At 56.8% G+C, this 14,811-nt stretch overlaps 4 protein-coding genes across 4 annotated transcripts; 1 reads left to right on the top strand and 3 right to left on the bottom strand.

The window, feature by feature from the left end:
• Nucleotides 1-2,320: 2,320 nt before the first annotated feature.
• DCS_02067 (uncharacterized protein) lies at nucleotides 2,321-2,647 on the bottom strand (the record flags this gene model as incomplete). Its single annotated transcript, XM_040799396.1, has 1 exon — nucleotides 2,321-2,647. The coding sequence occupies one exon, from the start codon at nucleotides 2,645-2,647 to the stop codon at nucleotides 2,321-2,323; it is 327 nt and encodes a 108-aa protein (XP_040660279.1).
• A 187-nt stretch (nucleotides 2,648-2,834) lies between these two features.
• On the bottom strand, nucleotides 2,835-4,481 carry DCS_02066 (amino-acid permease inda1; the record flags this gene model as incomplete). The annotated part of the gene is made up of 1 exon (XM_040799395.1): nucleotides 2,835-4,481. The coding sequence occupies one exon, from the start codon at nucleotides 4,479-4,481 to the stop codon at nucleotides 2,835-2,837; it is 1,647 nt and encodes a 548-aa protein (XP_040660278.1).
• A 6,768-nt stretch (nucleotides 4,482-11,249) lies between these two features.
• DCS_02065 (uncharacterized protein) lies at nucleotides 11,250-12,208 on the top strand (the record flags this gene model as incomplete). Its single annotated transcript, XM_040799394.1, has 2 exons — nucleotides 11,250-11,665; nucleotides 11,719-12,208. 2 exons carry the CDS (start codon nucleotides 11,250-11,252, stop codon nucleotides 12,206-12,208), a joined length of 906 nt encoding a protein of 301 aa, XP_040660277.1.
• Nucleotides 12,209-12,886: 678 nt separating this feature from the next.
• DCS_02064 (uncharacterized protein) lies at nucleotides 12,887-14,541 on the bottom strand (the record flags this gene model as incomplete). The annotated part of the gene is made up of 4 exons (XM_040799393.1): nucleotides 12,887-13,300; nucleotides 13,352-14,049; nucleotides 14,116-14,262; nucleotides 14,331-14,541. 4 exons carry the CDS (start codon nucleotides 14,539-14,541, stop codon nucleotides 12,887-12,889), a joined length of 1,470 nt encoding a protein of 489 aa, XP_040660276.1.
• Between the last annotated feature and the right edge of the window lie 270 nt (nucleotides 14,542-14,811).

Here is a 14,811-nt window from a genome sequence, read left to right as displayed (position 1 = left end):
CCGTGCACCTGTGCGGAGTGCGAGGCGCGCTTCGGCTCAAGTACCTAGTAAGTACACGTATTCGTCCAGCGTGGTAGTATGGAGCACTACTTACACGTACTGTACAATGTGCTACAGGTGGACGGAGTACCAGTAAGTAGTACAGAGTGCAAATACGGAGTACAGCTTACAATACAGAAATTACTCGTACAACTACATGTACTGTACATGTACAGGTACTGATATCAGATGGACATAGTTACGTCGTACATGTAATAATATTATTAACACTTGCTTCCGTACTTGGGTATTACTGCATCCACAAGGGTGCAAAGTACAGGTACAAATACTTGCGCGACAGATTACCTGTACTGTACTGTACAAATACAACCAAGTACGGAGCAAGTACGGAGTACACCTCCACCTACAGTTGTATAAGCACTGCTTGTCCGCTGTATTACTCGTACTGTACATGCACGTGCAGCTACGCACATGCACTTGTACGTGAACGTGCAAGTAACCGTGGATATGAATTTGCGGCAAGCACACCGACGTGCAAGTATTCCCCGTACAGGGTGCACTGGACATTCGCCTCATTGTCGCAAAGGCGCTGGCTCGCCCTGACGCGATGGATTGTGCCGTGCCATCCCTGGTCGCTTGACCATTGTCTGCTGTTTCACTCGGCGGCTATTGTGACTTGGGCTGCAAGTAAGTACAGTCAAGTACTTGCACAGGATCTTGCACCGCTAAACCATGTACGGAGTACGGAGCAGTTCAAGTGCCGTGGACAGGAAGTTACAGAGTACGGAGCAGTTGAAGTATTGCAAGACAGGAAATCAGTACAGAGTACGGAGCAGTTGAATTGCTGCAAGACAAGAAATAAGTACAGAGTACGGAGCACTTGAAGTGCACTCGAACGGAGTACATGCACTCCCTACATGTAAGCACACCTACACTTGCAACTAGTTGTACATTACGGAGCAAGTACTTGCAAGCATTCTACAAGTACTCCGTACACCGAGGCACCGTGACTCCCCTCGAATAGCCTCCTTGCTTGGACAAGGGCAGGAGCGATTCGTGGCACTGACGGCGATTGCTTCCTGCGCGCCACACGGTCGGCCTATTCCAGAATAGGCACTATATTACATGGCATGCATGTACATGGTCACGTTGAGGCTTCCGCACTAGGCACCTAATGGGTAGTACGGCCGCTGCACCTGCTGGTCGGCGCCTGCCCCGCAGGTTACCGTTTGAGATTAAATGAATTCAATGTGAGCAATTTCCCGATCGCCCTTGATTGGACACGGGGGCTGGGAGCCCCGCACGCCGCACACCTCTCGGCCGTTCTCACTTACTGTAACTGTACTCCGAACAGAACACTTACTGTAAGTACATACATACTGTACACCTACATGTACATGTACATGTACTTGTGCTTGTACTGTACTTGCAAGTACTCCGTCCACGTCGTTCTGTTACTCGTACGCAAGCGCTTGGGTACTTTCTCCGTCCCCGCAAGTGCAACCTAATCACAAGTACAGTACTCCGTATTCGGCACTCCATACTTCCGTACTTACTCCGTACCTACTCCGTACATGTACATGCCCTTGTACAAGCAAGTACTTGCAACTACAGTGATTACTTACTGTACTTCTGCTTCCACCCGCCCCGCCAGCCAAGAGTCTGTTCCTGGCACTTTCCCGCATTCGACTGCCGCCTCTCGTCCCGGATCAACAACTCGAAATCCCTTCCATGGCCACGGTCATGGCACGGCACTCATCATGGCATATTCGCCATGTCGAACGAAGAATAAGGAGGCCGTTGGCGACCTCTCCTCGCACGCCCTTTTCCCTTCCCTCCGAGGAAGGGCATCGACGTCCCCGTGACCTGGTCCGACGGGCGGCGGCAAGGGGCGCTTGCAGGGGCAAAACCTGTTGTTCTGAAACGGCGATGAAGCAGTTGGGCCAAGAAGCCCGTCCTTCTCCTCTGACACGGCAGGCTTCTCGTCCTCGCACGACTAGGAGCGCCTGCATGCACTCCGACGAGTGCGCATGCTCGCCCATCGGTGCCTGTACATGGACGTGGCACGCACGCCACACATCGACCAAGCGGAAAAGTAAGCTTATGGGATGGCCCGTCTCCTTCGGATGCGACATGTCGCCCCATGCTAGAGACTCGTACCGCTCCCCGGGGGCGAGGGCGTCGAGTGTTGGGAAGACGCCTTCGGTGCGCGTCGTCGAAACACGCCACGAGTTGGCCCTGTTTATGTCGCCAGGAGAAACAGACGGTCGGCGAGACGGGTTACGCGCCTGTTGTTCTACCGTCGGCCGACTGCGTTTATTCATGTTCCGACGTGCCACCAGGCGCCTCGGCGTGTCGCACCTACGAGTGCGCTTGCGCCGAGGCCTCCCTCCGTAGGCGGTGGCACCTGGGCAAGACCGACCTCCTCCGCTTCGGGTGGAGGAGCCGTCGGGCTGGAATGTGGACCGACGAATGTCGCATCGTACGTGACCGACGAGGCCGCCGACCCGCCGCCGATCTGCCGCCGATCGTCGGCCGATCCCCGTGCGCGCCCGTCGCCGACGCGCTCCCTTTTGCGTCCATCAGTCACGTCGGCCGGAGGAGAGGAGGGTGCGATGGCGAGAGTCATGACGTCACGCACGGGCATGCCGTCGAGGTGGTGGCGTCGTCGAGTTGCTCGGGTAAAATGGCATAAAAAAAAGCTTCTATGCTGGGTATCAACCACGCGTCGGGCCAGGCCCACGCGCACATCGTCCTCGGCCGAGCCGTGCCGCGCGCTCCCGTGGGCGCTCGCTCCGGACGCTCCGGCACGCCGTCCCCGCGGCCGCCGCCGCTCAGGCGACCCAGTACCACATCTTCTGCATCCAGTTCCTCGGCACGCGTTCCTTGTCCGTCGCCTCGAGCTCGTCCATCTCCTTCTTGCCGGAGATGGCGTCGATCTGGTCGACGGGAATGCAGAGCGGCGTGCGGAACCACAGCTTGTGGCCGAGGTAGAGGCCGAGGAAGATGGGCAGGGTGACGTACGAGGCGACAAAGTCCTTGACGGCAAACGAGGGCATAAAGGTGTGGAAGCCGTTGGTGAGGGTGAGCAGGAGCACGACGACGACGGCCGCGTACGTCGCGTACGGCTGCAGCGCCGTCCTGTAGGGCAGGGCGTCGAGCAGTCGGTTGAACTCCATGGCGCGGCGGAAGCGCAGGTAGGTGACCATGACGGCGATCCAGGCGATGAAGCCCGACGTCGTCGAGATGCTGACGAACCAGTTGAAGACGACGGCGCCCGTGTTGGACACGTTGAGGTAGGCCAGCAGGCCGATGGACCAGGTGAAGAGGACGGCGAGGTAGGGCACGCCGTTGCGGTTCGTCGCGGCGAAGCAGGCGGGCGCCTGGCCCGTGAGGGACATGGAGTACAGGACGCGGCTGCCCGAGTAGAGGAACGAGTTGCCGGCCGACCAGGCCGACGTGAGGATGGCGGCGTTGATGATGTGGTTGAGGGCGGGGATGCCGACGCGCGTGATGCCGATGACAAAGGGCGAGGCGCTCGCGTTGGCCTTGCCGAGCAGCGTCGGCTCGTCCGAGGGCACGAGGATGCCGATGATGAGCGACGAGAGGCCGTAGAAGACGGCGAGGCGCCAGACGAAGCGGCGAGCCGCCTTGGGGATGTTGCGGCGCGGCGCCACCGCCTCGCCGGCGGCGATGGCGATGAGCTCGGGCGACGTGATGAAGGCGAAGCCGGCCTTGACAAAGGCGTGCCAGTAGCCGAGGAAGCGGCCGGCGCCGCCGGGCACGTCCTTGAACTGGACGAAGGCGCCGGGCGCGTTCCAGTAGTGGAAGCCGAGGACGCCGTCCTGGCGGGGCGCGCCGCCGAAGAAGATGACGATGCCGAGGATGATGAGGCCGCAGATGGTGATGAGCTTGATGCTGGCGAACCAAAACTCGGCCTCGCCAAAGTAGCCGACGGCGACGATGTTGAGCAGCAGCATGACGGCGAGCACGACGGTGATCCAGACGGCGATGTTGACGGGCAGTTGCCAGTACTCGATGACGATGCCGGCGGCCGAGGCCTCGGCGCCGACGAGGATGGCGTAGGCGTACCAGTAGTTCCAGCCGCAGGCAAAGGACAGACTCGGGTCGACGAAGCGGCCGACAAAGTAGGGCACCGTGATGCCGCGCAGGGGCAGGTAGACGACCATCTCGGCGAGGTTGTTCATGACGACCCAGACGATGAGCATCATGGACAGGTAGGCCATGAAGAGGGGCGCCGGGCCCGTGCTGCTGAGGATGCCGCCCGAGCCGACGAAGAGGCCCGTGCCGATGGCGCCGCCGAGGGCGAGGAACTGGATGTGCCGGCTCTTGAGGCCGCGGGCGAGCTCGTCGTGCTGGCCGGCGAGGCTGAACTCGGTGCCCGTCGGCGGCTGGGTCGCCTCGACGTCGTCGCCATGGCTCGCCGAGCACTCGAGCCCGCCTTTCTCGTGCTTCTCCATCCTCGCCACCTGCTGCCCGTCTCGGCTCGGATGGCTCGCTGGCCGCGTCGAAGGGCTAGATGACCAAGCCGTCGGCCGGCTAGGCGTGCGAGTGGAGGGGACCGCGGCGAAGGCCCGGCCCGGAGTACGATTCGTGTCCGGCACCGGCACGAGAAGCGGCGGCGGCGATGGAAAGAGCAGGAGCAGGAGGGCGATGGAGGACGAACGACGGGATGCCCAAGCAAGTTGTCGGCACGGAGAGTGAAGAAGAGAGAGCGAGAGAGCGAGAGAGCGAAAGAGTGAGTGAGTGAGTGAGTGAGAGAGGAGAAGAGGAGGAGAGGGGGGGGGGGGGCAGAGACAAAAAGGGAAGGAGGATCCGATAAGGTACTGCCATGGCAGCGAGCGAGAAAATGCACCGCGTAGGTGTACTTACATGTACCTGCCGAACGATGCATGTACCTGCCGGACGATGCATGTATCTGCACATATAGTACTTGTATACGAATGCGCAGCACGCAAAGTACACCTACAACATGAACATGAGCATTGGTGGTGGCCGATGCTGTCGTGGCCAAGGAGCAGATGCCTGTCGAGATGGACAACCATGCCTGGCCGTGCCCGCCGGTCAGCTGCGGGGCAAGCTTCTCAACCCCGCTGCCGCTTGCTCGTACTCGTATTCATTTGCCGTAGGTGTAGACGTACTGTAGGTGTATGCAAGTACCGTCACAAAGTGTGGGTAGTGCTATAGGTGTACACCCAGGTACGTGCACTGGCAAGTACTCGCTATCAGCATGTACTTGTACCTGCACCTCGGTACTCGGGCACGGGTCATGGCGGATGTACGTACTTGAGTAAAGCGCACTCCGTACTCCGTACTTACTGTACAGTACTGCATTACAACGTACGTGCAATGCAGGTGTACAGTACGGAGTACTTAAGAAAGGTACATGGAATTCCATGAATTATACTTTTACTGCATGTACTTTACGGAGCATCGAGTAGTACCACTCACCCACGCAGTACTCGATGGGAGCCGCACCAAGCACTGACGTGGACGTTGCCGCGAAGCGGAACGTTTCGTCTCAACCGCCTGCATGCAGGGAGTGCCAATTGCTCTGCATCTGCTGGAGATGTCATGGGTGCAAAGGAATCAAGATGCACGATGCACGATGCAATGTACAGGTGTGCATGCAGCACGACTGTACCTAGTAGGTGTACTCCGTACAGCCTAACTACTTGTACCTGCTGCACAGCTCTGGCGCAGTAAAGTGTGGACTCGCAAGCACTATTACAGGTAGGTATGTACTGTAGTTGTAGGTGTTTATTACCAAGGTAGGTGTGCTGTATTGCGTGTAAGAGGTAGTTAGTTGTACATGTACTCCGTACAGCGCTTGGCAGTTAGTGTACTAGGTACAAGTACACTGTAATTGAACTTATCTGTAAGTAAGTACTTTGTACTCCGCACACTGTATCGTGCTTCCAAGTATTTTACAGCAAGTGCTTCTCCGCCACAAGCAAGCACTTACTTGGGTGTACTTGAGAAAACAAGTACGTACTCCGTACTGTGCATGCACATTGTAAGTACAAACAATTACGGATACGGAATACATGTACATGAGGTGTTTGTGAATGGCAGGAAAAGTTTCCCCTCTTATCGCGGAGGCTGTGGAGGCCGTATGATGGTATCTTGGGATGGCTGCTGGCACAGGACCTATCCTTACGTAAGAAGTACTCTGCCTATGCAAGTGCACTTGCTGGTATTGCTTGTTGTACAGTACTGTACTCCGTAATTACTCCATACTCCGAATTTGCTTGTTGTACTCCGTACTGTACTTACAGTACCGAGTACTTAATTACAGTACAGCAAGTAATTACAGTACAGCAAGTAATTACAGTACAGCAAGTAATTACTTTCTTGAAAATAATTGTACAGAGTGCACGCACAAGTCCTCCTCCTCGTGCCGCCGTGCTCAAGTCGTTGAAAACTACAGAGTGTCGTGGACGCATGTCAGATAAAGGGCTTGCATCCCATGTACTTGCAATATGTACTCGGTCATCCTATTCGTCTCATCATGCGGCTCGGCTCCAACACTCCCAACTCCCCCGCCATGGGCAAACATCATATCTTGTCTTCGTTCCCTTGCTCCCACCACCAGCATGCCTTCCGCAGCAGGCGTCCTGGGCCGGATTCACTCTTGCGCTTCAGGCGCCTCTATCCATTCCCCGCGGTCTCCCATGTGCTGGCTCCATTCGGCGCAACGGATGTCGTACAGGAAATCTTGGAAAAAGTCCCTGCCGTAACTGCATTTCCTCTCGTGCCTGCACCACGCTTTCGATTGCCAAGTCGGGTACAGCGACTGATCGCGATGGGCCGGATGCGGGTTATGGTCGCAGTCGGTTTGAGGTCTAGGTGCGATTGCACCTGCGTTGACCCGCAGGGCGAGCGGGATGATGCACAGCAGCGTCGTTGCCTTCATCGTCGTTGCATGGGCTATGGCTTGGCGCTCGTGTTGGTTCGTCGACGAGATGCACTGCAAGTACTCCGTAGGTACTCCGTACAGTGATAATTGCAAGTACATGCACACGTACTCGGCGCCGCAAGTAGTCGCGGCTTTTTTCCACCGCTGGGAAGCCAACCCCTTTAGTATTCACATTCGCCTAGACGAGGAGCCCAACGTGCAAATGGAGGATTTCGCTTTACATGCACCCGTGCCTATATTTAACACACGAGACGCCATGCAGAACAGCGAATTTCGCGGTACGACTACTGTACTGTACACGAGCCCTCTGGCTTGGGGTACGCCGGCGCAGCAAGTACTATTAATACCATGTGGAAGTATGTAAGTACTTACAGTACTTGCTGTACGGAGTAGTGGGCACCATTATTTGGAAGTACATGCACTCTGTACTCTGCGTGATACAAGCAGGAAAAGCACTTGTCCATGTAAGTACTTACTGTAATTATACTAGGTAATAAGTACTTATGTATATCCATACATGTCAGTACAAGCAAGTGCAAAGCAAGCACACTGGCAAACAAGTATAGGCAGTTGTTACGTAACATGATGCTGCTGCTGCTCCTGCGGATACTTAGTGCATGCACAGTGGGTGTGCAGTACTTAGTGCCCTGTAAGAATATTAATTACTCTATGCTAGGTACTAACCTAGTTACCAGGTACGTTGCACCAATTGAATGCTGCATGTACATGTACTTGTGGAGTACTGTATTTGCCGTATTAATCATTTAATAATACCACTTACGGCACTTACTGAACAAGTACCAGTACACCTACACCCACCTACAGCTGTGGTACGTGATACATCTACGCGTACGGAGTACATGCGAGCACGAGCAAGGCACGAGTACGGAGTATTACCGAGTCCCTACAAGCATCTGTAGCTGCTGTATCAGCAGCCACGTCTTCAAAGTACTTGTCAACACTGCAAACCAACATGCTTGTACCGTAGTATTCGTTGCATGCAACGTCGGGTCGCTTGACGGGACACGATGGAGCAAGCGGCGAGTTCCCTACATGTACAGCCTGCCAGTATGGTAGGGGCACGGCATGCGCCGGACTCGTAGGTGTACTTGGGCGCACAAGCAGGTGTACCTGTCCTTGAGGTGCATGCAGTATTTCTTGTACTTACGTACGAGTAAGCGGGTGGGTGAAGTTGTACTTGCATACGTAAGTAGTTGTAGGCGTATGTGCATGTACTTGCATGCGTAAATAGCTGTAGGCGTATGTACATGTACTTGCATACGTAAGTAGCTGTAGGCGTATGTACGAGTACCAAGCAACATGGTGTGTGTGCACACCTGCAAAGGTGTACTTACAAGGACCACCAAGCAGAGTGCAGCTACTTGTACTTAATTGAACTGCATACAGTACGTGCACAAATGAACCTGTACCAGATTGTCCTCGTCGTTGCCGTGATACTGCACTGTCCACTTCCACCGTCGCTCGAGGCGTTCGAGTCAGTGCCGGGGGCCAATGCGTCGGAGCTGGGGTAGATCCTTGCCAGCGTCGGTGGGTCGCCCTCCGGCGAGCGAGGCGAGCCCACGCACCGTGAGCCGGCGTGACCCGCGTGTCCCGCCGCAGCCGGCCGCCGAGTCCCGAGTTCCGAGTATAGGTGTACATGCACATGTAAGTACTTGCAGCGCTGCATGACTAAGTGCTTACTGGGTATTACCGAGCAAGTACCGGAGCACTACCTGCTGACTTGCACCTGCTTCGAGCTGGCAACACTCGCAAGCAAGTACTGTATACTTGCAAGTGCACTGTACGCAAGTACTTGTCGCAGGTACGTGTACTTGCAAGTGCAGCAGGCGCATAGGGAGCCATGGGGGCCGTCCGGGGTGCTGACTGTTCCGGCCGTACGAGGGGCTTCTCCGACACGGTGCAATGCCCCCAGCTCATGCCTCGCGGGAGCCTGGAGCCGGAGCCTCGAGGGGACGAAGCGCGACGAGTCGAGGAGAGGGAGAAATCCCAATGTGCCCATGTGCCACTCGTGGTGTGCGGCATGTGCACGTGTGCCTGACCGTAGTTGCGTCCATGTGCTCGCAGGTAAAATGCGACTCCAAACATGCAAGGACCTTGCACTGACCTTGCACTTACTGTAGGTGTACAGTAACCCAAGGACAATGGTACGAAGTTTATGGAACTCCAACAAAGTGTATGCCCTTTACAAGTACATACAAGTACTTATAAGCAACTGCATGTTACCTGTACGTACTGGAATATGGAGCACTTGTGCTGAAGTTGAATACTGTACTTGTTCTCCGTACGGCACATGTATCCGTATTACTGGTGCATGTACTGTAGGTGCGCCATGTGCCTCGGCGCACTGTACAAGTCCGTGCATGCACATGCGCACCTGCAATTATAGCGCACGTGCGCAAGTACTGTACTTGCTGTACGCCTACAGAGTACCTGCAGCGCGCAAATGGCAGTATGCATGTGCAACTACGGGGTGCACGTCCGCTTATCTGCACATGTACCGAGTAAGAAGTACGCGTACAGTACAAATAAGTCCCGTAGGGGTACTCCGTACGGATTGAATATTTAATACTGAAGTACCTAGTGCTTACTGTAGTTGCAAGTTCCGTCCCAACAAGCACATGCACTCCGCAACCGATACGGCGGCACCCCCGGCTTCTCCACAGAATCCAGCATGTCGAATGTCGGTCGGCGCAATCGAAGGATTCCAGAAACCGTCTTGCCACAGTACAAGTACGTACTTGCTGTCATGTGCCGAGTGCAGTACCATCATACCTGTGCTTGCAAGTGTATTTGTGCGGTACAGCACCGAGTACCTGCATGTGCTTTGCTGCACACCTACAGCAGGTAAACGTAAGTACAACTACAGTACATGTTCCGTGCAGAACCCCCTACTCCGTACCCGAGTACATGCACACGCAGTGCAGTATTGCAGGTAGCTACAGCAGTTGTAGGTCCCGTCGCAGCAACGCCAACCGTTCCTACAGGCACTTCATCCTGCAAGTAATATACCATAAGTAGCTAAAGATGATACAGCTAGCATAAATAATAGTACAACACCTACCCTTGCTTACTACTACCTAGCAGGTAGCTCGTACTTGCTGCGAGTACACACACTCAAGTACACACACTCAAGTATCAACCTACCCGCCCGTGTCATGTGACAAACACCTCCGTCTTCCTCTCTCGGCAGAGAGTCGTTGGAAGTGACACGCATCCCGCCGGGACAACCAACGCCGCCAGTTGGGCCGCGCATTCGGGCCGAATCACTCACCTTCTCGTCGTTGGACCATATCTTGCAAAAAGTGCCATGCATCATTCATGAAACTGGAAAAAGTCTATTACGGCATCGAGTGCTCCGTGCAAGGACTTGACAGCAAAGGGACAGCCTGCGTCGTTGGAGCGACATCGGCGCCCCTCACCCCCCCTTCCCCGCCAGTGCCTACTTGAGCTTGGTCACGTGCAGCTCCAACTACCCTCCAACTACACCTGCAGTACTAGTACAACTACCGACCACGTAGGCTTACTTGCACATGGGCCAAATGCCCCATCATCATTCATGAACCTCGAGAGATGATTACGGCGTTGAGTGCTCTGTACAAGGATTTGAGAGCGTATTATTAATGCTTACTGTATATGTACAAGTACAACTAGGAACAGGCTGGGTCGTGGCAGCGACATCGGCCCCCCTGCTTGTACCTGCAGAGGCCAAATGGCCAATCATCTTGGTTGGCCGCATCTATGGTGGGGCGAAGCAAATCTTCCCAAAGTCCCCCGCATTGTCACGTGGCTCCGCTCATGTGACGACGGGCAACCCCTCCCCCCCCCCAACTCCCAACTGCCATGTCACGAGAGGGGCAGAGCGAGCGAGTATGCCTCACCAGGATCCCTTTGACCCTTTTCGCCTCGTGCGAATGGTTCTCGTCATGATTGCACCGCCGTGGCTCTTATCCGCCAACCTGCCGCATCGGCTCTTGCGTCCGAAGCCATGACGTAAGGGCAAGCAATCTTGACCCTGCGCCTGGTCGAGCCTCGCATCAACCCGCCGATCGGCGTCGTCTGACGCAACATGATGCCAAGCTGAGCGAGCAGAGCTGGGCCTAGGAGGAGCTTCGGACGAGTATAAACTTGACGGGTCCTTCCCATTTACCTTGGATCGGTCATCTACCTCGGATCGAACACACTTGCCTACTTGCCAGATACGACATACACGCCCAAGGGGACATTTCTCGTCGAGCAACCACACCGTGCCCACTGGACGCTTCCATTCACCAACCCCCCTGCGAATTCCATGTCTGCATTTGCTGGTGCCCAAGGCTACGAGAACCTGAGCTCGGCTCAGCAGCGAGAACGAAACCCCTTCGGCCATGGACTCGCTCCTCGCCCGTCGGCGGCACCCGACCACCTGTCGCGCGTCTTGCACATCCCTTCTCGCGCCGCGTCGGAGCCTCGTCTGCACGTCCACGACGTGAGCGCCGAGTACAGGCATTCGATTCGCCATTCCCCCCTCGGCGGCGGCGAGCTCATCGGCGATGCCCTCATGGGGAGCCAGTTGTTCTTCACGAGATTGAGCACCATGCCCGAGCCGACGGGTGATGCCGACGACCCCAAGACGCTGTACAGCATCGACCTGGGCGGCGACGAGACCAACCCGACACTAGACTTGCGACGAATCCAAGCCGAACAGAACAGTGCTCGCGTTACAATGTAAGAGCCGTGCGCTCGTACCCACGTGGCCTTGATCTAACATGAACATGCAGCTCGCTCCCCCACGCGACCGATCATGTCAAGCTGAGCCTCGACAAGGAACTGGACATGACCGCCTCGTTTCCGCTCGCCGATGCGGCCTCCGGCGCAGGATCCGTCCCACATTCCTTCTTCACCCTTGCCTCCCCCGATGGTACGAAGAAATGGCAATGGCAGGTGAACCCTCCCGTGAGCGGCCCGTTGCGGTACACTCTCGTCGAGGCCGACGACGGCGACGATGAATTCTCGTCAAGGCCCGACAAGGTCAAGGCCATCTATCACCACATCGGAAAAGGCGCCCCGTTGTCCATGCGCACCGGCCATGGTCTTTTGCTCTTGCCGGCGAGCGATGCCGACGCTCGCTCGACCACCGAGGAGCTGGTTGTTCTGGCCAGCCTTCTGGGCCTGCTGTGGAGGGTGCGCGAAATGCAAGTCAGCAAGGTCGTCGATGGTGTGCCCTGCAAGGAGAACAAGTCCTTTCTATCACGGTTGCTTTCAAAGTAACGATGCATGCGTTTTGTAGCGACCGATCCATATCATTGTTGCCGTCTGCGCAATCATCATTGCATTCTACCTCTCATCTTCTCCGTTCCGCCCACGTACTTGTAATCCATCGTCGGACGCGTCGTTTGGCCGTATCCACCTTTCGCATCCATAAGCATCCCGGGTGCCGTCGATGCGACGCATGCACGTATTGTCCGACGCCTCTCACGACGCATTCGTAGTTGACGTTGCAAGCCTTGTAATGTCGAAGGAAAACACGGCATGTAATGTCGAACGAAAACAAGGCTGCCCCTGCCGACGAGGCGACGGCCGATGGGAGTACAATGAGACGGCCATGGTATGACGACAATGGTACGGCACGGTGTGGTGCCGAATGGGCGGCGGCGAGGAGATTCGGGTCGTACACCGATGGCACGGTATGGTACCAAACGTACGGCCATGAAGCGATGCGAGTCGTACGCCAACTGTCTGCATGTCTACCACTCGAGCCGATGGCAGCAGCGAAGCCAACGGCGGCCATGTGCCTTGGCCATGGTCGACGCCGTCGAAAAAGCATATGGGGCACTTGCGCTCGGAGGGCTCCGTCGTAAAGGAGCCGGCCATTCGACGTCTCGGCTCACGGCGCAAGCTTCGACGGGCGGGGCGACCGAAACTCCGGTGTGCCTGATGTTGCATGTATCATGGAGCGGAGAAATCTGCCAAGAGACATCGTCCGTTGGCCGCCACGGCCAGGTCTCGTAGCGCGTGGCATGGCAAATCATCGGCCGTGAGCATGCCGCTTCCATCGCCATCGTGTCCCCTTGGCCGTGAATGACGCTTGGGGTAGAACATGGGGGTACGGAGGGGCTTGTCTTGGCCGGCAATTTGACGGTGAATAAAAGCCAGTCTCGGCTTGTGCAGCTCGTCGCGCCCGCCCGGACGACGGGACGAGCAATGACTGCGCACAATCATCGCCGCAGCCAGTTGCCCTTCTGCCAGAGGACCTCGGCGGCGCTCGTTTGCCGCCGTGGTGCAGGCAAGTCGCGCGCACGCATAGGCATCACGACCGGGGCGTTGCATCGGCAGCAGCCTCAAGGCATGATGATACCATGGCTGTACGATCCGTCATCAAACATGCGCGGGGCCGTGTGGTGATGCTCCGACCGAGCAGTTGGGCGCGCCGGCGGCCTCTGCCTTTGTTTCCGATGCTTGGTCATATTCCGTCAGGCTGGCCATCCAGCCGCCCTCGGACATGTCTGGTGCTGGATCCTGGACCCAGTACGCATGAGGCGCGCTCTGCTCGGCACCAAGGACATGGTCCCCGACGTCCGGCATCCACATAAACGGGGCGTGCTGCGGATCCGGCGAAGAAGCAAGGGCGGACAGGTCAAACACCGAGGACGAGGGCACGTCTACTCCGTCGGAGATGAAGGTGCCTTGATCGTGGCAGGCCCCGTCCATCATGGTCTGCGCGACAAGGCCGATCGGTGGACTCGGTACGCTGGTGGGAAGCAGAAATGGCTCCTGCGGCCACGGCTGCAAGGGCACGTCGGCGACGAGAGCCCAAATGTTTCCATCCAGCTGGCCTGACGGCTCCAAGAGAGCGCCGGGGGAGAGGGCACCGCGAGAGAGAGTGCCGGGAGAGTGAGTGCCGGGGGACGGAGCGCCGGGGGAGAGGGCGCCGGGAGAGAGTATGGCCGGGGAGAGGGCGCCGGGGAAGAGTGGCAAAGGGCGGTCCAGGGCAGAGGCTGCATGGGGGCTGGCATGCGTCGGCGTCTTCGTCGACCTGCTCGAGTCGGGTCGTGGAACGTCCCGCTTGAAGGCGCACTTGCAATGTCCGTCTTGCCAACATCGGCACGGCTCTGGCCAGGACCGTCAGCACCGGCACAGGTACGCATGGAGTCGGATGGCCACTGCAGGGAACGCACCCTTGCCTCCAGAGTCGTCGGCCCCCTCCCGCGCCCTCTTGGCACACACGCACTTGACGTGAGCGGAGCGACAGTGGCGCATGGACCGACAGTGGTCGCACTGAGAGACGGGTCTGCCCTTTTTCTTGATCAGCTGCAGAGGGCGATCTGCGTGGCCGGCACGGATCAGCAAGCCGAAGGGACACGTCGTGTCATGGGATGCGTCGACGCCTTACCCGAGTGCTGGCAGGAGCCCGTGCGGTGGCCGCGCACGCAGGCACCACACGCAAACGTCTCACCATCCACGATCATGATACGACTGGGCTGGATTCTGTCGGTGACGTTGTCGTATCTGTCGGGGAGGGAGGGGGGGGGAGGGGGGTGCACTGCACTGTGCAGGTAGAGAGAAGAAGTGGGTGAGCTTTGGCGGTTTGATGAGACGGTCATAGAACCTTGGGTGCTCCATAAAGTTGGGTAGTACTATCCGTATATACGGAGTACGGAGTACTTACTCCGCACTAAGTAGGTATATAAGTACTTGTAGAACTTGTATTCATACTTGGCATTACTTACTTCGTACAGTACGGAGTACTTACGGAGGACTGTACTCCGTACTTGCACTTGCACTTGCCCACTTACCTAGGTAGGTACTCTGTACTTACAAGTATTGCTATCAGTAGTATTTTTACCGAGTAGCTAGTACCCAACATGCGCCCC

The sequence above is a fragment of the Drechmeria coniospora genome, chromosome 01 (assembly GCF_001625195.1).
Source record: "Drechmeria coniospora strain ARSEF 6962 chromosome 01, whole genome shotgun sequence".
Classification (NCBI taxonomy): domain Eukaryota; kingdom Fungi; phylum Ascomycota; class Sordariomycetes; order Hypocreales; family Ophiocordycipitaceae; genus Drechmeria; species Drechmeria coniospora.
Note: the sequence above shows the minus strand (reverse complement) of the source record. Positions and strands in the feature narration are given on the sequence as shown.